The sequence below is a fragment of the Oryx dammah genome, unplaced genomic scaffold, assembly GCF_014754425.2.
Source record: "Oryx dammah isolate SB20612 unplaced genomic scaffold, SCBI_Odam_1.1 HiC_scaffold_14, whole genome shotgun sequence".
Classification (NCBI taxonomy): Eukaryota; Metazoa; Chordata; class Mammalia; order Artiodactyla; family Bovidae; genus Oryx; species Oryx dammah.
Genome location: NW_024070198.1, coordinates 34,640,276 through 34,664,807, shown reverse-complemented (window position 1 = coordinate 34,664,807; position 24,532 = coordinate 34,640,276). Strand labels below are relative to the sequence as shown.

The window sequence follows — 24,532 nt, the reverse complement described above, 5'->3', positions numbered from 1 at the left end:
TAATAGATGAAGAATTAGAATTCAGTCTGAAAAACTAGAAAATGAAAATACGATAACCAAAATTAAGAACTGGATGGATGAGATTAACAGCAAACTATACACAATGGGGAAAAAAAAAACAGTAAACTGAAAATAGGTCAGGAGAGAGTGGAAAAATATGAAAAAGAAATAACATCTACGGTGCTAACTGGTTCTGAAAGCAGAAGACAGAGAGAATGGAGAAGAAGCCACATTTGAAGAGTATTAGAAACTTCTGGGATGCCCAACATGATAAATGAAAAATAATAACTTCAGCAATCACTGTAAAATTGGCAAAATAAAGAAAAAACTTAAAGTCAAAGAGTAAAAGAGACCTAGGAAGAAATTAAAAATCTGAATAGCTTATTAGTCTTAAATAATCAATAGTTTATATGTCATTTTAAAGACATAATTAAAACCTTTTGACAAAGAAAAATCTAAAACCATCTGGTCACCTTGTTGATATTACCTAATACGGGGAAAGACAAGGAAATTGCAAACAGAACCCCCTAAAAGCACTAACCATCTGGAAAAGATTGATGTATTGGATTATATTAAAACTAAGAACTTCTCTTCACAGTGACATACAAAACAGTGTGAAAACCTAAACCATACAGTGACATTTACCACACATATCATCAACAGGAGATATGCATCCGGAATATATAAAACATTACTACAAAAAATTAAGAAAAAGAGAACAGAATAAGAAAAAAATCACAACAAACTTAAAAGAGCACTATTTCAGAAAAGAGAACTTCAGTTGATGATTAAACATAAAATATTTTAAATATTAAGCATACTAAATCTTAGAGAACTAAAGAAGCCCTTCAGTTCTTAAGAAGATGTAAATTCAAATTGCAACCTATCAATTATACATTCATCAGAATCCTTAAATTTAAAATGTCTTATAACACCAAGTATTATCAAGAGTGTAGAGCATTAAGTAAATTCATACAGCCCTGGAAAGCATATAATTTCAGATAGCAATTTTATAAGAGCTAATCCTCTAAAATTGAAAAAACAGGTGCCCAACAAAGGCTATCAAAAATGTCTGCACTTGTGAATCAAGAGACACATGAGAATCCTCTAAGCTCACCAATTTTAATGGTTTAAGAAAAAACTAGAATTATCAATAGAAAATTAGAAGAATGATTATATGAAGTGAGGTATAATCATATCAATATAATCAAATATTCTATGGCACTGAAAACATCAAATTATAGTTACATGGGTGCAGTTATTTATTCTTTCAGGCTCCACGGTTTTCACAGTTCTTTCCATAACACAATGGCATCTTCCAAGGTGAAATCCTTCCAGACTTTCAGGATGTTCGCCTTATCAGAGTTTCCTTCCATAGCACTGACAATCCTTTTCATTGAGTCCTGTGCATAATGAGCCTTAAAGGTTCTTACGAGGCCCTGATCTAGAGGCTGAATTAGAGACATTGTGGGAGAGGGCACGTAGAGCATTTGGATGCCTTCTGCATTGAAGTCGAGATGTGGGTGGCCAGGGGGCATTGCCCAATATCAAAAAGAACTTTAAAAGGCAGTTCCTTATAGGCAGACTTCCCTGGTGGCTCAGATGGTAAAGCGTCTGCCTACAATGCAGGAGACCTGGGTTCGATCCCTGGGTTGGGAAGATACCCTGGAGAAGGAAATGGCATCCCACTCCAGTACTCTTGCCTGGAAAATCCCATGAGCAGAGGAGTGTGGTAGACTATAGTCCATCGGGCCGCAAAGAGTAGGACATGACTAAGCAACTTCAGTATGGGCAAGGTACTTCCTGACTTTAGGAACAAAGCATCAATAAGACCAATTTAAAAAAAAAAAATATATATATATATTTTTTTTTTTTCCTTGTCCAGGCCTTCTTGTACAACCAAAGACAATCTTTTCCTTTCTAGGTTCCTTGATTGGCAGCTTTATAGATAATGGCAGTCCTGATCATAAACCTGATTTCATTTACACAACAGTAGAGTTAGCCTATCCCTTCCTGATTTAATCCTGGTGTGTGCTTCTCTTCCTTACTCATAGAAGTCCTTCGTGGCATTTTTTTTTTTTTTAAGAATAGAGCATTTTCATCTGCATTAAAAATCTGCTCAAGTAGATATCCTTTCTCATCAATGAGTTTCTTAATGGCATCTGGGAAATCATTTGCTCTCTTTCAGTCAGCAGAAGCTGCTTCTCCTGTCCTTTAAGCCAAACATCTTTTTAAAATTATCAAACCATTCTTTGCTGGCAAAATTCTCCAGCTGTAGACCCTTCACCTTCCTTTTGCTATAAGTTGACATATAATGACTTCACTTATCCTAGAATAATAGATGGCTATAGGAGTACATTTCTTAGAGAAATCGTAAAAAATAAATAAATAAATAAATAAACTGCATTTTCAATGTTAGATTAAAGCTATTACGCAATGAGTACAAGGGTTGAGCACCTTCTGGGGTAGCAGAAGTGACAGCTTCACAAATTTCCTATTCTTTTATTTTTTACAATGGTCCTTATGCTGGATTCATTAATCTTGAAATGGCAGGTAACCGCAGCTACAGACCTCAATCTATAGGACATAGCAAGCAATTAAACTTTTTCCTATAGTGTCATGACTTTGCTTCTCAGGAGCACTTCCAGTATCACAGGTGGCACTTCATGTGGGTCCCCTGGTTTCAAGCCTTACAACACTGCACTAAACACGATGAAAAATACACAAGAACCATGAAAGATCACTTTTTGCTGTGATGTATAATTTACTGGACAGAAGAACTGCTCGTGAAGATATGATTAGCATCACAAGGCATTTTAAGTGGATACTCACAGCACTTGAGCTCACCACAATAGCAACACAAGTGGCTACAAGATTATTACAGTAGCAAACTATGTATTATTGTCAATTTCATGCAGTTATAATTTAATACTGCATCTTCACATTTATTTACATTAATTCCAACTGCAAATGGGGCCTTGTAAGATCTTATAAGTGCATGCATAACTTTTCACTAATTTTACCTTTTCATAATAAATTTTTAAAGGCTTCCTGGGTGGAGCTATTGGTAAAGAAGCCGCCTGCCAATGAAGACATAAGAGGCCAGCTCAAACCCTGGGTCGGGAAGATCCCCTGGAGGAGGGCATGTCAAATCACTCCAATATTCTTGCCTGGAAAATCCCATGGACAGAGGAGCCTGGCAGGCTACAGTCCATTGGGTCACAAAGAGTCAGACATGACTGAAGTAACTTAGCACATAATAAATTTTTGTTTATTTTAGTAAATGATAAATTAGTATCAACATATATTTTATACATTCATGACATTCTTCTTAATTTTTTCAATGCTTCTCGATTATAGGGTTTGTCTGTGATTTTTTTCCAAATTGTCCCAAATACTCAAACATTTTTCCAATATATAATTGAAAAAATTCCATGTTTCAGAGGACCCAACCAGTTGAAACACATGTTGTTCACAGGCCACTTGTAGTTAATTTCTAGTCTCATACCACTGTAGTTGGAAAAGATGTTTGATACAATTTCAAACTTCTTTCAATCCACTGCCCCAATATTTAATGTTTTTAATGTCATATTATCTTTTTCTTCTATATATCCCTTAACTACTTATTGTGAATACAGAAGATTTTACTATGTTTGTCTTTTAACCTGACTACTAGCTTCAAAAGTAGCTGGTCTATTACTTTTTATTGTATGTTTGATTTTACCAATGAGATTTTCCTTTTCATAATTTTCACATTTCTACGTGGCCTCTTCTTTTCCACTTAGAGAAGTCCTGTTAACACGTCTGGCCTTTAAGACCGGTTTTGTGGTGCTGAACTCGTTCAGCTTTTGCTTGTCTGTGAACTCTTCACCTACCCCTTCAAATGTGACTAACTTTATCTGGTAAAATATTGTTCAGTTCAGTTCAGTTCAGTTTCTCAGTGGTGTCTGACTCTTTGCGACCCCATGAATCGCAGCACGCCAGGCTTCCCTGTCCATCACCAACTGCCGGAGTTCACTCAGACTCACGTCCATCGAGTCAGTGATGCCATCCAGCCATCTCATCCTCTGTCATCCCCTTCTCCTCCTGCCCCCAATCCCTCCCAGCATCAGAGTCTTTTCCAATGAGTCAACTCTTCGCATGAGGTGGCCAAAGTACTGGAGTTTCAGCTTTAGCATCATTCCTTCCAAAGAAATCCCAGGGCTGATCTCCTTTAGGATGGACTGGTTGGATCTCCTTGCAGTCCAAGGGACTCTCAAGAGTCTTCTCCAACACCACAGTTCAAAAGCATCAATTATTCGGCGCTCAGCCTTCTTCACAGTCCAACTCTCACATCCATACATGACTACTGGAAAAACCATAGCCTTGACTAGACGGACCTTAGTCGGCAAAGTAATATCTGCTTTTGAATATGCTATCTAGGTTGGTCATAACTTTTCTTCCAAGGAGTAAGCATCTTTTAAAATATTGTTGGTTGTAGGTATTTTCTTATCACTTTGTATGTACCGTGCCTTTCCTTTCTGGTCTGCAAAGGTTCTACTGGAAAGTCAGTTTATAGTCTTGAGTTCCCATGTATATAATCAGTTGCTTTCCACTTGATGCTTATGAAATTCTCTTTTACTTTAATTTTTGCCATTTTAAATATAATGTGTTTTGATGTAGACCTCTTTGGATTCATCTTCTTTTGGACTCTGTTTCCTGGGCCTGGATGTCCGTTTCCTTCCCCAGGTTGGTAAAATTTTCAGATATTATTTCTTCAAATAAATTCTCTGTCCCTTTCTCTCCCTTCTCTGTTTGCAATCCGTATAATGAAAATGTCAGTACATTTTATGCCATCTCAGAGGTCTCTTAAACTATCCTTATTTCTTTTTTTTTTCATTTTTCTGTGCAGCTTGGGTATTTTCACATACTCTGTCTTCCAGTTGGCTGGTCCTGTTCCCCTATCTCATTTAAGCCACTGTTGATTGGTTTCAGGGTTTTTTTCATTTCAGTTTTGGTGCTGTTCAGATTCTCACTGTGTTCATCCATTCTTCTCCCAAGTTTAGTGAGCATCTTTATGATCATTACTTTGAAATCTTTACTGGGGAGATTGCTTATCTCCAATTCATTTAGTTCTGTTTCAGAGGTTGTGTCTCATTCCCTTATTTGGACATATTCCTCCCTCTTATTTTGCTTAATGCTCTGAGTTTATTTCTATTTCTTAGGTAGGTGGGTTATGTTTCCCAATCTTCAAGAAGTGGCCTTCTGTAGGAGATTGTTCTATGAGGCCCAGAAGTATGCTTGCCTCTGGTAACCAGAACTATATGGTGAAGCGGTACCCCCTATATGAGCTGTGTGTACCCTTCTGTGTGACACAACATACTCCTGTGGGTATGCTGGTAGGCAGATGTGGCCTCTGGTCTGGTGAGCTATGAGACCATGCTTTACATAGTAGCTGCAGGCCCACTAGAATGTGGGGTAGGCTTCCTGTATAGTTGGCTGAATGGCCCAGGGAAAGTGGATGGCAGGTTCAAGGCTGCTACCAGCTCACTGGTGGTCAGGGCCAGGACCGCACACGACTGTCTGCATTCCCCTGCAGGGCTTGGGGCTTGTGCTCGCTCACTGATGGGTGGGTAAGCCCCTGGTGGAAAGAGGCTGCAGGGAGAATTCCAAAATGACACTTGCCAGCGCCAGTGTTATCACTATCACAGTAGAACAAGATCTCAAAACTGTCTGCCCCCAGTATCTCCATCGCAGGCAGAGATCCAGCTGCTTCCTGCCTCACTGGGAAGCTCTCCAAAATGAGTGCATGCATCTGACCTAGGCTCCTTTCAAACTACTGCCTCAGCGCTGGAAGTCAAAGGGTTTGAGATTTTCTGCACATCCTTTAAGAGAGGAGTCTCGGTTTCCAATAGCTCTCTGGCTCTCATGAATGTAAGCCCTGCTGCTTTTCAAAGCCAGACATTCTGAGAGCTTGTCTTTCTGGTATTGGCTCAGTGGGCTGAGAAGCCCAATGTGAGGCTCAGACCCACTACTCCTCCATGACTGTAATATTTCTACCATTTGTGGATTACCAGCCCAGAGGTGTGGGTCCTGAATATACTGTGTCACCACCTTACTTACTCATCTCACTGTGGTTCCTTAATGTCTTTTATAGCAGGAATGTCCTTTCTGCTAGTCTTCAGGTCAATGTCACAGATAGTTTTACTGTAATTAGTTGTAATTTTGATTTGTCTATGGGAGGAAATCAGTTCAGGTTCTTCCTACTCTGTCCTCTTGGTCACTATATTTTACAATTATTTTATTCTAATAATCCCAACAATTCTATATGTGTTGAGACCTACTCTGACATTCTAGAGTTAAAACCACTTAACTTTGCACATGAATTTGAGCAAACTCAGGGAGACAGTGAAGGACAGGGAAGTCTGGTGTGCTGCAGTCCATGGGGTCACAAAGAATCGGACACAACTTAGCGACTGAAGAATAACATCTTTGTTATGTCTGATGTCAATGCAATCATCAAACTGGAGATCAAGGACAAGGCAAAGTCTCCTTAGAGCCAGCTTCCAATGACAAAAGCTCTGATAAAAGAAATGGAGAAGCCTGCAAAGGTTCTAAGAGATGAATGGGAATCAAAGAACAATTTGACTCTAAATCTCAGACATTTCACTAATCTAAACCTAGAAGTCACTAACCTAGACCTAGAAGTCACACTTAAAGAACAGGTCATTTAAGGTTATTCAAATAAAAGTGCAATAGTTAAGGATGTCAAGCAAGCTGCCAAGTGAACATAACTACTTGTGGAAAGGTGTATGACTCTTACAACAATCAATCTTAAAACCTAGTCTTTTATAATAAAGGTTTGGGGCTTCCCTGGTGGCTCAGAGGTTAAAGCGTCTGCCTGGAATGTAGGAGACCCGGGTTCAATCCCTGCATCAGGAAGATCCCCTGGAGAAGGAAATGGCAACCCATTCCAGTACTCTTGCCTGGAGAATCCCATGGAGGGAGGAGCCTGGTGGGCTACAGTCCATGGGGTCGCAAAGAGTCTGATGTGACTGAGCGACTTCACTTCACTTTGGAGCTTAAGGAACAATCCAGTGTAGAGGGGTGGAATGGAGCACGAGTTATTCCATGCAATTTTCCAGGACATGGGCTGTTCCTAATTCCTGCACGCTTGTAGGTCCTCATCTTTATCTCCACTCAAGCATTACATGGGGAAAGAGACCTTGTATAACACAAGAGCTTTTAAGGGGCCAGGCTGAAGTGGTGGACATAACCCAATTGCATGACCTCCAACCTAACTCTGATAGAAAATGGGAAACAATGCCTAATTGTGTTCAGTAAGTTTTCATAACTGACAACTAAATGAAATTCAATCTAATAGAGTTCTGGAGGATGATGTGTTGGCTTAGAAACACTGATGGCAGAACTAACATTTAAATTTGAAAGTTCCTAATAATCCAAGAGCTTTAAACTCAAAAAGACACACTCAACAATTCAAATATTTACCTGACATGGGAGGTTTTATATTAATATTCAAGCTGACCTTCCTACCAGGATAAGTACCATTTTCCCCCCTTCCCAAGAAGAAATGTAGCAAGAGGCGGGGGGTGTGGAAATAATTGGGAAAAACAAAATCCTAAAATACACTAATTTACATTTGTTTTATAAAACCCTGTGTGCTGTGCTGTGCTTAGTCACTTCAGTTATGTCCGACTCTGCAACTCCAGGAACTGTAGCCCACCAGACTCCTCTGTCTGTGAGGATTCTCCAGGCAATACTAGAATACTAGAGTGGGTTGCCATGCCCTCCTCCAGGGGATCTTCCCAGCCCAGGGATCAAACCCAGGTCTCCCGCATTACAGGAAGATTCTTTACCATCTGAGCCACCAGGGAAGCCTAGAAACCCTTACTATGTCCCAAAACCTAGTCTAAAGAGGAAGGCACAAATTTGATCATCCAAAAATGGAAAAGATACTGACATCATCCTCTGCCTCCCACCATCAAAACAACATAGATTAAAATGGGTAATAATCCTAAATACTGCTGATCTAAAGGTAAACTAGAGAGGAAAACTTGCTCAGGAAGAAGATTCTCCTATGGAAATATTTCTTGAAGTGTGGCAAAAACTATTAATGTTGCAGTGCTTACAATAAAGCAAAATTTTGATCCCATCACAGAGTTTAAGTCACCATTTTCCAAGAGATTCTTCTTCATCCTACTTTTGAGAGCCAGAGTCTTAATCCTACCATAAAGTGAAAGTGAAAGTGAAGTCACTCAGTCGTGTCCGACTCTTTGCGACCCTGTGGGCTGCAGCCCACCAGGTTCCTTCGTCCATGGGATTCTCCAGGCAAGAATACTGGAGTGGGTTGCCATTTCCTTCTCCAGGGGAATCTTCCCAACCCAGAGATTGAACCCAGGTCTCCCACATTGCAGGCAGATGCTTTAACCTCTGAGCCACCAGGGAAGCCCAATCCTACCATAAGTAGCGGTGAAAAAGTTATGACTACTAAAGAAAAAAGATGTAAAGAAGAGAAAGGGGGGATTCAGTTATGAATTAAACTACTAAACTTAAAATACCCTGCTTACTAATAGTGCCATATATTTCAGGTAGTTATATTTATACTTCCAAATGCCTTTGAGAAATTTTATCTTCAATTTACTACTGATAAAAAGTAAAGCATGATTCTGGGTCAACCCAAAAATTTTGATTAAATTACCAACATAATATCTAATAACATCATGAATGTATATATTTGTCTCCAGAAGGAAATAAATTGCTCTAAGATCTCACCCTGTTTATTTAACTTATATGCAGAGTACATCATGAGAAACACTGGGCTGGAAGAAGCACAAGCTGGAATCAAGATTGCAGGGAGAAATATCAATAACCTCAGATATGCAGATGACACTACCCTTATGGAAGAAAGTGAAGAGGAACTAAAAAGCCTCTTGATGAAACTAAAAGAGGAGAGTGAAAATGCTGGCTTAAAGCTCAACATGCAGAAAACAAAGATCATGGCATCTGGTCCCATCACTTCATAACAAATAGATGGGAAAACAGTGGAAACAGTTGGGAACAGTCAGACTTTATTTTTGTGACTCCAGAATCACTGCAGATGGTGATTGCAGCCATGAAATTAAAAGACGCTTACTCCTTGGAAGGAAAGTTATGACCAACCTAGACAGTATATTAAAAAGCAGAGACATTACTTTGCCAACAAAGGTCCATCTAGTCAAGTCTATCTATGGTTTTTCCAGTAGTCATGTATGGATGTGAGTGTTGGACTGTGAAGAAAGCTGAGCACCAAAGAATTGATACTTTTGAACTGTGGTGTTGGAGAAGACTCTTGAGAGTCCCTTGGACTGCAAGGAGATCCAACCAGTCCATTCTGAAGGAGATCAGTCCTGGATGTTCTTTGGAAGGAATGATGCTAAAGCTGAAACTCCAATACTTTGGCCACCTCATGCGAAGAGTTGACTCATTGGAAAAGACTCTGATGCTGGGAGGGATTGGGGGCAGGAGGAGAAGGGGATGACAGAGGATGACATGGCTGGATGGCATCACTGACTCGATGGATGTGAGTCTGAGTGAATTCCGGGAGTTGGTGATGGACAGGGAGGCCTGGCGTGCTGCGATTCATGGGGTCGCAAAGAGCTGGACACGACTGAGAGACTGAGAACAAACTGAGACATGAGTAGTTTTGCAACTAAAAGAGAAACAAAGATCTTCATTCCTTATGCAGAATATTGAAAGGTACAGGAAACTAACTACTGTAGTCATGGTGAAACCATAAAAACCATGGGAGTTGGCCAGACAATATAATAAGTATATACCATAATATTTTATCAAAGCTTCTTCTACCTATTTTCATCTGAAATCTTTTATTTCCTACCAAGAAACATCCATATCTACCAGAAGTGTTGTCAGAGGTTGAAAGAGAAACAAATGAACCACTGACCTTCTTAAAACTTAAAACAGAAACTAAAGACCTATATATAGAAAACTATAAAACAATGATGAAAGAAATCAAAGAGGACACTAATAGATGGAGAAATATACCATGCTCATGGATCGGAAGAATCAATATAGTGAAAATGAGTATACTACCCAAAGCAATTTACAAATTCAATGCAATCCCTATCAAGCTTCCAGCGATATTTTTCACAGAACTAGAACAAATAATTTCAAGATTTGTATGGAAATACAAAAAACCACGAATAGCCAAAGCAATCTTGATAAAGAAGAATGGAACTGGAGGAATCAATCTGCCTGACTTCAGGCTCTACTACAAAGCCACAGTCATCAAGACAGTATGGTATTGGCACAAAGACAGAAATATAGATCAATGGAACAAAATAGAAAGCCCAGAGATAAATCCACACACATATGGACACCTTATCTTTGACAAAGGAGGCAAGAATATACAATGGAGTAAAGACGATCTCTTTAACAAGTGGTGCTGGGAAAATTGGTCAACCACTTGTAAAAGAATGAAACTAGATCACTTTCTAACACCTCACACAAAGATAAACTCAAAATGGATTAAAGATCTAAATGTAAGACCAGAAACTATAAAACTCCTAGAGGAGAACATAGGCAAAACACTCTCCGACATAAACCACAGCAGAATCCTCTATGATCCACCTCCCAGAATTCTGGAAACAAAAGCAAAAATAAACCAACGGGACCTAATTAAAATTAAAAGCTTCTGCACAACAAAGGAAAATATAAGCAAAGTGAAAAGACAGCCTTCCGAATGGGAGAAAATAATAGCAAATGAAGCAACTGACAAACAACTAATCTCAAAAATACACAAGCAACTCCTGCAGCTCAATTCCAGAAAAATAAATGACCCAATCAAAAAATGGGCCTAAGAACTAAATAGACATTTCTCCAAAGAAGACATACAGATGGCTAACAAACACATGAAAAGATGCTCAACATCACTCATTATTAGAGAAATGCAAATCAAAACCACAATGAGGTACCACTTCACACCAGTCAGAATGTCTGCAATCCAAAAATCTGCAAGCAATAAATGCTGGAGAGGGTGTGGAGAGAAGGGAACCCTCCTACACTGTTGGTGGGAATGCAAACTAGTACAGCCACTATGGAGAACAGTGTGGAGATTCCTTAAAAAGTTGCAAATAGAACTGCCTTATGACCCAGCAATCCCACTACTGGGCATACACACTGAGGAAACCAGAATTGAAAGAGACACATGTACCCCAATGTTCATCGCAGCATTGTTTATAATAGCCAGGACATGGAAACAACCTAGATGTCCATCAGCAGATGAATGGATAAGAAAGCTGTGGTACATAGACACAATGGAGTATTACTCAGCCGTTAAAAAGAATACATTCGAATCAGTTCTGATGAGATGGATGAAACTGGAGCCAATTATACAGAGTGAAGTAAGCCACAAAGAAAAACACCAATACAGTATACTAACACATATATATGGAATTTAGAAAGAAGGCAATGATGACCCTGTATGCAGGACAGCAAAAAAGACACAGATGTGTATAACGGACTTTTGGACTCAGTGGGAGAGGGAGAGGGTGAGATGACTTGGGAGAATGGTATTGAAACATGTATAATGTCATGTAAGAATCAAATTGCCAGTCTATGTCCGATGCAGGATATGGCACGCTTGGGGCTGGTACACGGGGATGACCCAGAGAGATGTTGTGGGGAGGGGGGGTGGGAGGGGGGTTCAGGTTTGGGAATGCATGTACACCCGTGGTGGATTCATGTCAATGTATGGCAAAACCAATACAGAATTGTAAAGTAAAATAAATAAATTAAAAAAAAAAAAGAGCCAGAGGAAAGAACAACAACAAAAAAAAACTTAAAACTTCTGACCTTCTTTAAACATGCATTGAAAATGACCGACACTGTATTGTACATAATGCAAACAAGCGTCACCTTCACATTGTTAACTGAGAAATTTTACAGGAAAAATATGTTGTGTTTTCCTTAAAGTCTGCATGTGCTCCTCAAATTGAAAAAATTTTCCAGAGAAACAATTTTCACTCATTTCATGTTAGCTTATATTTTCATTAAGTTCATTTTTTTAACTTACCAATTTTGAGTTCCAACTATGTTCAGGCCAGTGCCAGAATGAGGACTCTACCATGGTAAAATTAATAATTTGGTGTTCCTTTAAATAAATATTTTGACCCCATATTGAAGGCCTGCCCAGGATGTCTGCTATTCCCCTCCCCCGATCTTACACCACAGGAAATGCACTGGTAAATTTTTCTCTAATTATTTCCCATGGGGTTCATGGAAAAAGACTCTAAAAAGGTTGGGGACCCACAACTTCACATTCCCAGGACCTTCATATTATTGATGATGAGCACTTGAGCACTAATTTATCAGCTGGACATTTAAGCTTCCTGCTGGCTTCACTCCATGTTAGTCAGTATTTCTTTATCATCTCTCCCTGAAAGCTCTTGCTTCTCTTTAGATTTCTGGCCAGTTGGTCACCCTATAATCTCAGGACTCCAACGCTTTCAAGAAAACTCATGAATCTGCATTTGCCCAGCTTTGTTTCTTTCATTGTAAAGGTGGGAATAATGCTTTTTCCGGCTCTCTGCATCCTTGAGCAAAAACTAGAAATGCTGTGATCATGTTCATGTTCACTTCTTTGCTTTGTTAATGTTGTTTCCCCTTCTCTTTACTATATTCTCTACTCAGAAAACTTGAACTTTCTTCAACTTTCATCTTAAATACGCCCTGTTCTAACTATCCTTATTCTTCCATGATAAATCAATCATTCCTTTCAGTCCTCATTCAATATTTTCTTCATTCTATTCCACTGAATAAATTTATTGAACATTTACATTGTGGTACTGATGCAACAGTCCCCAAAGAGTTTCACTTAATAAAGGATATAAGCAAGTACACATATAATACATTGGAAAAATTCATAAATAGGAAGAGACTCAATTTCAGTTTGGAGAGGTTATGAAAAATCTACCAGAAGATGTGATGTATAACTACACGTGCATGCTGCGCCAAGCTGCTTCAGTCGTGTCCGACTCTCTGCAACCCTATGGACTGTAGCTCACCAGGCTCCTCTGTCCATGGGATTCTACAGGCAAGAATATTGGAGTGGGTTGTCATGCCCTCCTCTGGGGGATCGTCCTGACCCAAGGATCGAATCTGTCTTTACCGCTCCAGCATTAGGCGGGTTCTTTACCACTAGTGCCACCTGGGAAGCCCCCTTCTAACTACATTTGTTGTTGTTCTGTTGCTCAGTGGTATCCTACTCTTTGCAACTCCTTACTTAAAGCCAAACAGAAATTATCCTGGGAAGAAGGAAAGGTTCATTCATAAGCATCTCAAAGCACTAATGTAAGAAAGTAGTGTAGTATATTTTGCCTAGTGTCTCCACTGCAAGCCTAATACTTTAAGTAAAAGCCATGTGTTATTCATCTTCATTAATAGTAAGAAGCACTCATTTAATGACTGTCTACTGACATGAGTGACTAGCTTTGCTTCCTAACAAGAGTATTTTTTCCAGTATAAGCACATGGCAGGAAATTACTGCTTTAAATTATTGCTTTAAGAATGAGGACCCTAGACTTCCCTGGCAGTCACCTGCCAATGCAGGGGACATGGGTTCAATCCCTGGTCTGGGACGATTCCACGATTCCACATGGCAACTAAGCCCTGGAATCACAACTACTGAGTTCACAGAAGGCAATAATGAGCCCAAGCGCCCGAGAGTCCAAGGTCTGCCCCAAGAGATGCACCAATGAGAAGAGCATGCATCACAACAAACAGTAGCCCTCACTCACCGCAACTAGAGAAGACCCAGTGCAACCAAAAAAAAAAACTAACAAAAAATTTTGTGAGGATGCTAATGTCACCACTGCCCCACACTAAAATAAATAAAACAAATATTTATACAAAAATAAATATAGGTATTTAATATAAATATGTAATATAAACATTTCTATTTTATAAATATATTGTATATATTATGTAAATAATTGCAAATATAAATATAAATAAAACAAATAAGTAAAATGAAAAAGCAATGAGGGTAATTCTATCCATAAAAACTTAGACAGAAGTAAGTCAGAAAAAAAAACACCAATACAGTATATTAACGTATATATATGGAATTTAGAAAGATGGTAACGATGACCCTATATGCGAGACAGCAAAAGAGACACAGATGTAAAGAACAGACTTTTAGACTCTGTGGGAGAAGGCAAGGGTGGGGCAATTTGAGAGAATAGCATTGAAACATGTATATTACCATATGTGAAATAGATCACCAGTCCAGGTTTGATGCCTGAGACAGGGTGCTCAGGGCCGGAGCACTGGGATGACCCTGAGGGATGGGATGGGGAGACAGGTGGGAGGGGGGGGTTCAGGATGGGGAACACATGTACACCCATGGCTGATTCATGTCAATGTATGGCAAAAACCACTACAATATTGCAAAGTAATTAGCCTCCAATTAAAATAAATCAATTAATTTTTTAAAAAAGAAAACAAACAAAAACTACCTACAAAATACGCCCACAATTTAGTATTCCAATTTCTCCCATACTTGTAAAAAATTTCCCCTAATTATAGTAACTAGCAGTAAAATGTACTTTCATCATTCAGAACTACATAAATTATTTTGCTAATATTTCATGCATATGTCAAATCTTATAACTGTATATCTAAGCTTACAAACCCATGAGTTCAGTGAATTAAAATACTGTCTCTTTCACCTGGAATCAAAAATGTGTTACTAAAGTACTGCATCACATAAGAGATAATTATTGCGGATGGCTCTGCCATTTATGAAAAAATAAAGTACAAATTTAAACTGTCAGTGTTTAAAATGATATTAGAAGCTCAACAAAAATATTTGTTGCTTAAGACCAAGATCTACTACATAAATCACTAGGGAAAGGGGAAGCAAGGAACAGGGGAAAATGAAAATGAAGGGCTCTTGTTAAGAATCTATTAAAATTTTAACATGGCAACAGCAGAACATTCAATCAGTCAAGAAGCTCTTTTAAGCATGAGGCCCTGTGCAAATGCACATGTCACATGACCACAAAGTTAGCCCTGCTTCTAACAACCAGTATATGGCACTGCAAAATGCTGGTGGCATCTCTGACTTAAAGCATAAGACTCTGCTTAATTGAATTGGTACCGAGAACAAAATAGCCTTCCTTAACAGGAATATCCCTATGATCTTATTCTTTGTCTTTACTTTTAAGTTTAGAGACTATGGAGAAGGAATAAAAACTTGTTCTGTTCACCTTCTCTTGAAAACCTATGACATCTCAGAAACTAGCTAAAGACATGATCATCGAATATGAAAAATGCAGGATAATTCTACAGCAAGTAATATATTTGTTCTAAGTAAAAACACGCAGAAAGGTCATTTTCCAAGGCTAACAGATTTCTCTGTATATAAACTTTTATTTATATATAGATAGATACAGTTTTGGAGAATGCTTTACTAATTTTTAAAATAATTATGTGGTTTACATCAAATACAGTATATTATACCTAATACAAAGACAAGTGCATGCAGATAAATAATTCAAAACTATCAAAATGATTTTAATATATAAAGAATATAAGTAAGAAAAATCATTTAAATAACCTGAAACAATTAGTTTTTAAAGTTACTTCTTTTGGAGGTGGGCAAGAATCAATCTTCAGATTAACAACCAAATTACAAAAAGACAAAAAACACTCATAGAACTACTAAAAGCAGAGTAACAACAAGAGTGGGTTCATGTCTAATGAAATGAGAGAAAAAAAAAGAAAATGAGTATAAGAAACCAACTGAAAGGCTTAATGAGATTTTGATGATCAGGATTAATAATAAAAGATTTAAAAGAAAGAAATGCACAGAAACATTGAATTTCAGTTCTTTAACAACATATAGAGGAAAATTATAAAGATAGCCACCCGAATTTGAGATTTCACATGTAAGATGTTCTAGAAAAATAAAAATATTTCTTTTTATCAGAAAGGTACAAAAAACAAATATTCTATGGGCTCTGTTTTAAAACTTCCACAAAATTGTCATTTAAAGGCTTAAGTTGTCTGAAGATTGATAAAATGCAAATCAGCATAGTAGATGATAATATTGGTTGCTTAACTAACACAACAATAAACTTCAAAGGGAAACCTGTAGCAATCACTTCCACAGCACAAATTTAACCCACAAAAGTTCTATAAAGTAATTTTTACTTACAATTGGCATTGATCACCTTTTATTCCTTTAGTTGTGCAGAAACATTTTCCTGTCTGCATATGACAAATATTTGCATGGCCACTGCATGTACAAGCTGTAAGTCAAAACCAAAATGATATTGAATATTCCCCATCACAAACATGTACATTACATTTCAGGGAAGATTTTATTATCTTATTTTTAAAACAATCGATTATCCTCTTGTAATCCAAAAACTAGGGTTATGACATGGGTTATTTTAAATTAAAGGGAAGTTAATTTACTCATTTAAAACTTTTTGTGAAACACTTCAAAGTCTTTGGAATATCCTTAAGTCTAGTGTGGATCCAAGTATTTATCTCATCCTTTTTTGGACGTTTTTCCATTTCTAATTTGGAACATCTACTTAATAAAATGAGTTTCAAAGAGCACAAGATCTTGAGAGTCACAAGATCTTTAGAGTCAAACAGCTTAGCTACAAAATGCACATCTATAATCACTAGTATGTTGACCTTGGGCAATTTATATAAACCTCTCTAGTTTTAGTCTCTCTCTACCTTCAAAAGCAGGGAGACACTCTTGGGACTTCTGTGAGAATTAAATGAGATAATGTATTTTAAATTCTGAACACATATCAAGGACTTAATAAATTTAACTATTACCTCCACTACTGTTACCACTGCCAACAATAAAATAATACAGTTTTTATGTATTGTATAAAAAGTTTCTTTGCCCCAAAATCTTTCTTTTAAATTTCTAAAGTCATTCTCAGTTTTAGTATTCCAGAATACTACCTGAAACATGCCACAGTATAATAGTTATACCCAGTGAATTTGGTTCATATGAACTCATTTCATTTTCTTACTCCACATTCCTTTGTTAAAGATCAGTGTTCCAAATATTTAGGACACAAACCTCATACTTCATTGTGCCCAACATCTAATTAGCCAGTAGGTTCTAGATTCTACAAGGAAGCATCTTTCTTGTATCTGACCTTTCCTTTCCATGGTGATAGCCATCACTCAAGTCCTGTCACTTACACTCTCTGATTGATACCAATATAATTCAGTAACTGATCATTCCACCTTCAGTTCGGCTACAATTTCATTCCTCAACCTTTAGACATGTTTTAAAAAGACAGGGCTGATCATGCCATTAGGCCTTTCAAAAACTTTTAATGAGAACTGTTGTGTTTCTGCACACAATCAGCTAGTTAAACAATTCTACTGATAAAAATGAAATTATTTGGCTTTCTCCTGATTTTCATACACATTTAAAAATGAGATAATGAGCCACTATTTTGATCAAAATATAAAATACTGTCATGTGGAGTTATTTGCTTGTGCATTCAGGATACCTATCGTCTTCTGCCTCTTTTTAAATTATTTTAATAAGATCCATTAGAACTTTATAATTATGGAGATAATTGTCATCCCCACATTTATCCCCACTGAGAACCACTGATCTAATTAATCTGTATTCCTAGGATATAAAATCTTTGTGGCAAAATATTACAGAAACTAAGCTTCTCATTGCTTATGATCACTTGCTTTGAAAAAAACACATAACTAATGTACAGTAAAAACATACAACACTACATATACACAAAAAATAATTTTGGCAGTAAGTAGATTTTTATGAACCTCGGTTTGCTTTCTTCAAGAGATGAGATTTTCTTTCAAGATTTTCTTTCTTCAAGAGATAGGAATACCAGACTACCTTACTGCCTCCTAAGAAATCTGTATGCAGGTCAAGAAGCAACAGTTAGAACTGGACATGGAACAATGGACTGGTTCCAAATTGGAAAAGGAATACATCAAGGCTGTATAATGTCACTCTGCTTATTTAACTTATATGCAGAGTAAATAATGGGAAATGCCAGACTGGATGAAGAACAAGCTGAAATCAAGATTGCCAGGAGAAATATCAATGACCTCAGATGACACCATCATTATGGCAGAAAGCAATGAAGAACTAAAGAGCCTTTTTATGAAAGTGAAAGAGGAGAGTGAAAAAGTTGGCTTAAAACTCAACATTCAGAAAACTAAGACCATGGTATCTGGTCCTATCATTTCATGGCAAATAGACAGGGAAACAATGGAAACAGTGAGAGACTTTATTTTGGGGGGCTCCAAAATCACTGCAGATGGTGACTGCAGCCATGAAATTAAAAGATACTTGCTCCTTGGAAGAAAAGCTATAACCAACCTAGGCAGCATATTAAAAAATAGAGACATTACTTTGCAAACAAAGGTCCATCTACTCAAGGCTATGGTTTTTCCAGCAGTCATGTATGGACGTGAGAGTTGGACTATAAAGAAAGCTGACTGCCAAAGAATTGATGCTTTTGAACTGTGGGGTTGGAGAAGACTCTTGAGAGTCCCTTGGACTGCATGGAGATCCAACCAGTCAATCCTAAAGGAAATCAGTCTTGAATATTCCCTGGAAGGACTGATGCTGAAGCTGAAACTCCAATACTTCGGCCACCTGATGCAAAGAACTGACTCATTTGAAAAGACCCTGATGCTGGGAAAGATTGAAGGCAGGAAGAGAAGGGTTGACAGAGGATGAGAAGGTTGGATGACATCACTGACTTGATAGACATGAGTTTGAGTAAGCTCCGGGAGTTGGTGATAGACAGGGAAGCCTGGCGTGCTGCAGTCCATGGGGTCACAAAGAGTCAGACACAAATGAGCTACTGAAGTCAACTGAGGTTTTATTTAAAAAATTTCTACATAACAGTGTTTTTCCTTCATAAAGAATATGTAAATAGATCAGATTTACATTTGTGAATAAACTCTGGAAACACAATATGTGAGAATCACAGAAATGAATGACAAGGTACAGAAATGCAAGGAAAAGGAAATTATCATGAGCAAAAAAGGAACTCAGATGTACTGATGACAGGTAACATCATAAATAATAAATGAATATAACATGATATCTTTTAATATTAACTTGAAGTTTCACAGTAATACTATTTGTATTAAAACTACACTAAAAAAACAAATGATATACATTAATATTTTAAAACTTGGGTAAATATTTTATTTATTCTTATGGCAGAGCTAAATAATGTCATACTTGCGGTGTTTCTTTAAAGAATTGTCATTGTATAGTAACTTTAATAATTTCTGAGACAAAAAAAAATTGTGTTAAAGTACTTTTCAATGTAAACTCATTTTGAGAGAATTCCCTTGAGGTGCTATACTCTGGGCTAAAATGGCACAAATGTATTTTAAATTCAATTGTTTAAAATGTATATTTTATGACATGACAATGTTGAAATTATTCTGTTTTTGTCAGCATTTGAGGTTATCTTTTTATGCTGAATAAGCACCTATAAAATCACCATACTGTGGCATTTGGTAAATTTTATATGATGGTGATTTTACAGCTTAGATATACACTAGAGGAACATTATGTGGTCACATGGTATTTCTGTTTCCCTATAATATAAATTTTCAGTATCAACTTACAACTGAAACTAAAAAATAAGGATAGGAAAACAAATGCTCTAAAAGTTATTCAAATAAATTGTATATAAAGAATATACTTTAGAAAAATGAAATCAAACAGTATTCATTGGCAGTATTTGTTTCAAAGTCAGTTTACGTGCTTAGAGCTTTAATTTCTATGTCATTGCTATTTCTCACAAACACAGACAACTTCTGGGAGTGGGGAAATCATATCCATTTAATTTCCTTTCTACATCTCTAGCATAATTATACTTGATATTTAGTACATATACATTAGGTTTCACATATAGTAAGAATTCTGGCAAAGACCAATGTTCAAACAGCCACATGACTTAAAATTATATTTTCCTTCTTATATTTTTATTTACAGTTCTAAGTCCAAATAGTCACCATCTGTGGCTTATGCAAATAGGAAAAAAACATAGTTGAAATAAAATAAATATGAAAAGTCAATGTCAATATCTTAGCAATCTGATTGTTCTCACTGATATAAATAAAGATGAAATGTCGGTATCAATATCTTAGCAATCTGATTTTTCTCAGTAAAAACTCAAAAATTACAAATATTATCACATATTAACCTGTTACTCAGAGTACGGTTTTGTTTTCTTCTTGAAAGATAAGTCTCATAATTTAAAATATGTATTTCATTTATAAGATTACTTGGTTTACTTGGGATATTGGGCACCTGTATTTGCCTAAATACAGAGTAAGTGAGAAATTAAGAAATGCTTCTTTCCCCAACAAGTAAAGTACAGTGAAACTCAGTTATTCTGTCCTTGTTCCAGTTGCTGGATGCTACTGGGTGAAAGGCAGTACTCTAGAGCTACTCTGAGAATATGACGGTGAAGAATAATCTACGGCTTAAGGACTGGAACTGCCGAGTAAATGGCACTGTTTTGAGGATTTAAATTACAGACTGAAAAGTCTTAAAGTGCCAAGAGGGCTATAAGTTTCATATTTTACATTTCAAAGCCATCTAACATACTGAAAAATGAAAAAAAAAACTCTTAACCATCTGTTTAAGAATTAGTAAACTATATCTATGAGGCCAAGTCCTCATTTCCTATTTTTAAATGGCCCATAACTTGAGAACGGTTTCTACATACGGAAACAATTGTGAAGAAGGAGGAGGAGATGAAGCTGGAGGGAAAGAGGAAGCACAGGAGGCAGTAGTAAAGCAACAATCACACCTGGGTCTAAAAAATAATCATTCACTCTCTGATCCTTTAGAGGGAAAAAAAAAAAGCCAACTCCAGAAATACAATCAGAAAGCCTAGAGTCACGTAACTTGTCAGTTTTACATTCTGAATGAATGTTAAAAACTAAGATCTCATTTAAAATGAACAAGGGGGCTTCCCTGGTGGCTCAGTGGTAAAGAATCCATATGCCAATGTAGGAGACACAGGTTCAATCCCTGATCTGGGAAGATCGTCAAGGCTGTATATTGTCACCCTGCTTATTTAACTTCTAAGCAGAGTACATCATGAGAAACTCTGGGCTGGAAGAAGCACAAGCTGGAATCAAGATTGCTGGGAGAAATATCAATAACCTCAGAAATGCAGATGATACCACCCTTATGGCAGAAAGTGAAGAGGAACTAAAAACCTCTTGATGAAAGTGAAAGTGGAGAGTGAAAAAGTTGGCTTAAACCTCAACATTCAGAAAATGAAGATCATGGCATCCGGTCCCATCACTTCATGGCAGATAGATGGGGAAACAGTGGAAACAGTGTCAGACTTTATTTTTTGGGCTCCAAAATCACTGTAGATGGTGACTGCAGCCATGAAATTAAAAGACGCTTACTCCTTGGCAAAAAGTTATGACCAACCTAGACAGCATATTGAAAAGCAGAGACATTACTTTGCCAAGAAATGTTGGTCTAGTCAAGGCTGTGGTTTTTCCAGTGGTCATGTATGGATGTGAGAGTTGGACTGTGAAGAAAGCTGAGCGCCGAAGAATTGATGCTTTTGAACTGTGGTGTTGGAGAAGATTCCTGAGAGTCCCTTGGACTGCAAGGAGATCCAACCAGTCCATTCTGAAGGAGATCAGCCCTGGGATTTCTTTGGAAGGAATGATGCTGAAGCTGAAACTCCAGTACTTTGGCCACCTCATGCAAAGAGTTGACTCACTGGAAAAGACTCTAATGCTGGGAGGGATTGGGGGCAGGAGGAGAAGGGGACGACAGGATGAGATGGCTGGATGGCATCACTGACTGGATGGACGTGAGTCTGAGTGAACTCCGGGAGCTGGTCATGGACAGGGAGGCCTGGCGTGCTGCGATTCATGGGGTCTCAAAGAGTCGGACACGACTGAGCGACTGAACTGAACTGAACTGAACTGAAGCTTGAGTGCCACAACTACTGACCCTATGCTCCAGAGCACAGGAGCCCCAACTACTAAGACCACACGCCACAACCACTGAAGCTGCTGGGTCCCAGAGCCCGTGCTCTGCAATAAGAGAAGCCTGCACGCTGCCATCAGCCAGCAGCCCCTGCTCGCCACAACTAGAGAAAAGCCCACACAGCAGCAAAGACCCAACACAGCTGTAAACAAATAAATAAAATGTGTTACAAACAAAACAGGGTTTTGGTTTTCCTTTTTGACATAAGAGGGTTAGGCATAAACACTGAAAAATTTTGACCAAAATTAATTTCAACCCAACTGTCCTGGAATTGTATTTTTAATATCCTCTATTTAGCTTGGATAAATGAGTAACTTTAGTCATATTTCATTTTCTAACACTAGCAAGATAAATTTCTTGAACACCCCTAATCACTTCCATTAGTTTTTGACCTCTTCAACTTTGACTTTTTTTTATTTTCTTTCTTTAATCTGTAGCTTTCATTCAGCTAAAAAAGTAGGGCAAAATGTTAATACCCTGGGCTAGAGAAGAGGCAAGAAAGCCACATATTATTAGAATTAGTCACAAACCAAACATAATAATAAGTGAAATACCAGGTATTTTTTCCCATATTAAGTTCTACCACCAAAAATTACTGCTTGGCTCAAGTTCAAATTCTAAATTCCAAATTATTTAACTTTTATCATGTCTCTTTTCAAATCTGCATTGCTTTCAATGAGATTACTTTTTAAAGTTGCATTGAATTGTAAAAACACAGATACACAGATAAATATATAGATGCACAGATATATACACAGATAAAATTCACAGACACACAAAACAGAGAAGAGAAAGCTTTTCATTGTAGAAAAAAATCTAACTGATACTGTAGAAAGGATGACAGAATTAGAAAATCTCCATTTGGAAAAAAAATCATAAAAATAGTAGATAAAAGTTTGAAAATATGATATTCACATAGTCTCAAAGTATCTCCTACAAGACATTTTTCCATTAAAGGAGAAAATAGTAATTTCATAGTGAAGAAATCTGGCAGACACTACTTTAACCAAGTGTTCATAGTGAACACTACCATTTACAAATGACGACAGCATGTAACTCCTGATATGATGAGAAGAATTTAGCATAACTACACGGCTATTTCTGCCAAAAGTGTGCAATCAAATGTTATGATGAAGAAATGTCACACAAAGCCAAACTGTAATATATTCAATGTTGTTGTTCAGTTACTAAGTCATGTTTGATTCTTTGTGATCTCACAGACTGTTCAGTTCAGTTCCGTTGCTCAGTCGTGTCCGACTCTTTGCGACCCCATGAATCGCAGCATGCCAGGCCTCCCTGTCCATCACCAACTCCCGGAGTTCACTCAGACTCACGTCCATCCAGTCAGTGATACCATCCAGCTATCTCATCCTCTGTCGTCCTCTTTTCCTCCTGCCCCCAACCCCTCCCAGCATCAGAGTCTTTTCCAATGAGTCAACTCTTCGCATGAGGTGGCCAAAGTACTGAAGTTTCAGCTTTAGCATCATTCCTTCCAAAGAAATCCCAGGGCTGATCTCCTTCAGAATGGACTGGTTAGATCTCGTTGCAGTCCAAGGGACTCTCAAGAGTCTTCTCCAACACCACACTTCAAAAGCATCAATTCTTCGGCGCTCAACCTTCTTCACAGTCCAACTCTCACATCCATACATGATCACTGGAAAAACCACAGCCTTGACTAGATGGACCTTTGTTGGCAAAGTAATGTCTCTGCTTTTGAATATGCTCTCTAGGTTGGTCATAACTTTTCTTCCAAGGAGTAAGCGTCTTTTAATTTCATGGCTGCAGTCACCATCTACAGTGATTTTGGAGCCCAAAAAAATAAAGTCTGACACTGTTTCCACTGTTTCCCCATCTATTTCCCATGAAGTGATGGGACCAAATGCCATGATCTTCATTTTCTGAATGTTGAGCTTTAAGCCAACTTTTTCACTCTCCTCTTTCACTTTCATCAAGAGGCTTTTGAGTTCCTCTTCACTTTCTGCCACAAGGGTGGTGTCATCTGCATATCTGAGGTTATTGATATTTCTCCCGGCAATCTTGATTCCAGCCTGAGCTTCTTCCAGTCCAGCATTTCTCATGATGTACTCTGCATAGAAGTTAAATAAGCAGGGTGACAATATACAGCCCTGACGTACTCCTTTTCCTATTTGGAACCAGTCTGTTGTTCCATGTCCAGTTCTAACTGTTGCTTCCTGACCTGCATACAGGTTTCAGGAGAGAGGTAAGGTGGTTTTGTGTTCCCATCTCTTTAAGAATTTTCCACAGTTTGTTGTGATCTACATATTCAAAGGCTTAATGTAGTCAGTGAAGCAGAAGTAGATTTTTTTTTTTGAGTTCCCTCGCTTTTCCCATGATCCAACGGATGTTGGGCAATTTGATCTCTGGTTCCTCTGCCTTCTCTAAATCCAGCTTATACATCTGGAAGTTCTCAGTTCACCTACTGTTGAAGCCTAG

General features: G+C 37.8%; 1 protein-coding gene across 1 annotated transcript in view; it reads right to left on the bottom strand.

Moving 5' to 3' along the window:
- The window catches only part of ATRNL1 (attractin like 1), a 794,298-nt gene that overhangs the window by 533,185 nt on the left and 236,581 nt on the right, over positions 1 to 24,532 (bottom strand). The window contains exon 20 of the mRNA XM_040255081.1: positions 16,217 to 16,310. Within this exon, the coding sequence (XP_040111015.1) occupies positions 16,217 to 16,310 (94 nt within the window). The remainder of the gene's footprint in view (positions 1 to 16,216; positions 16,311 to 24,532) is intronic.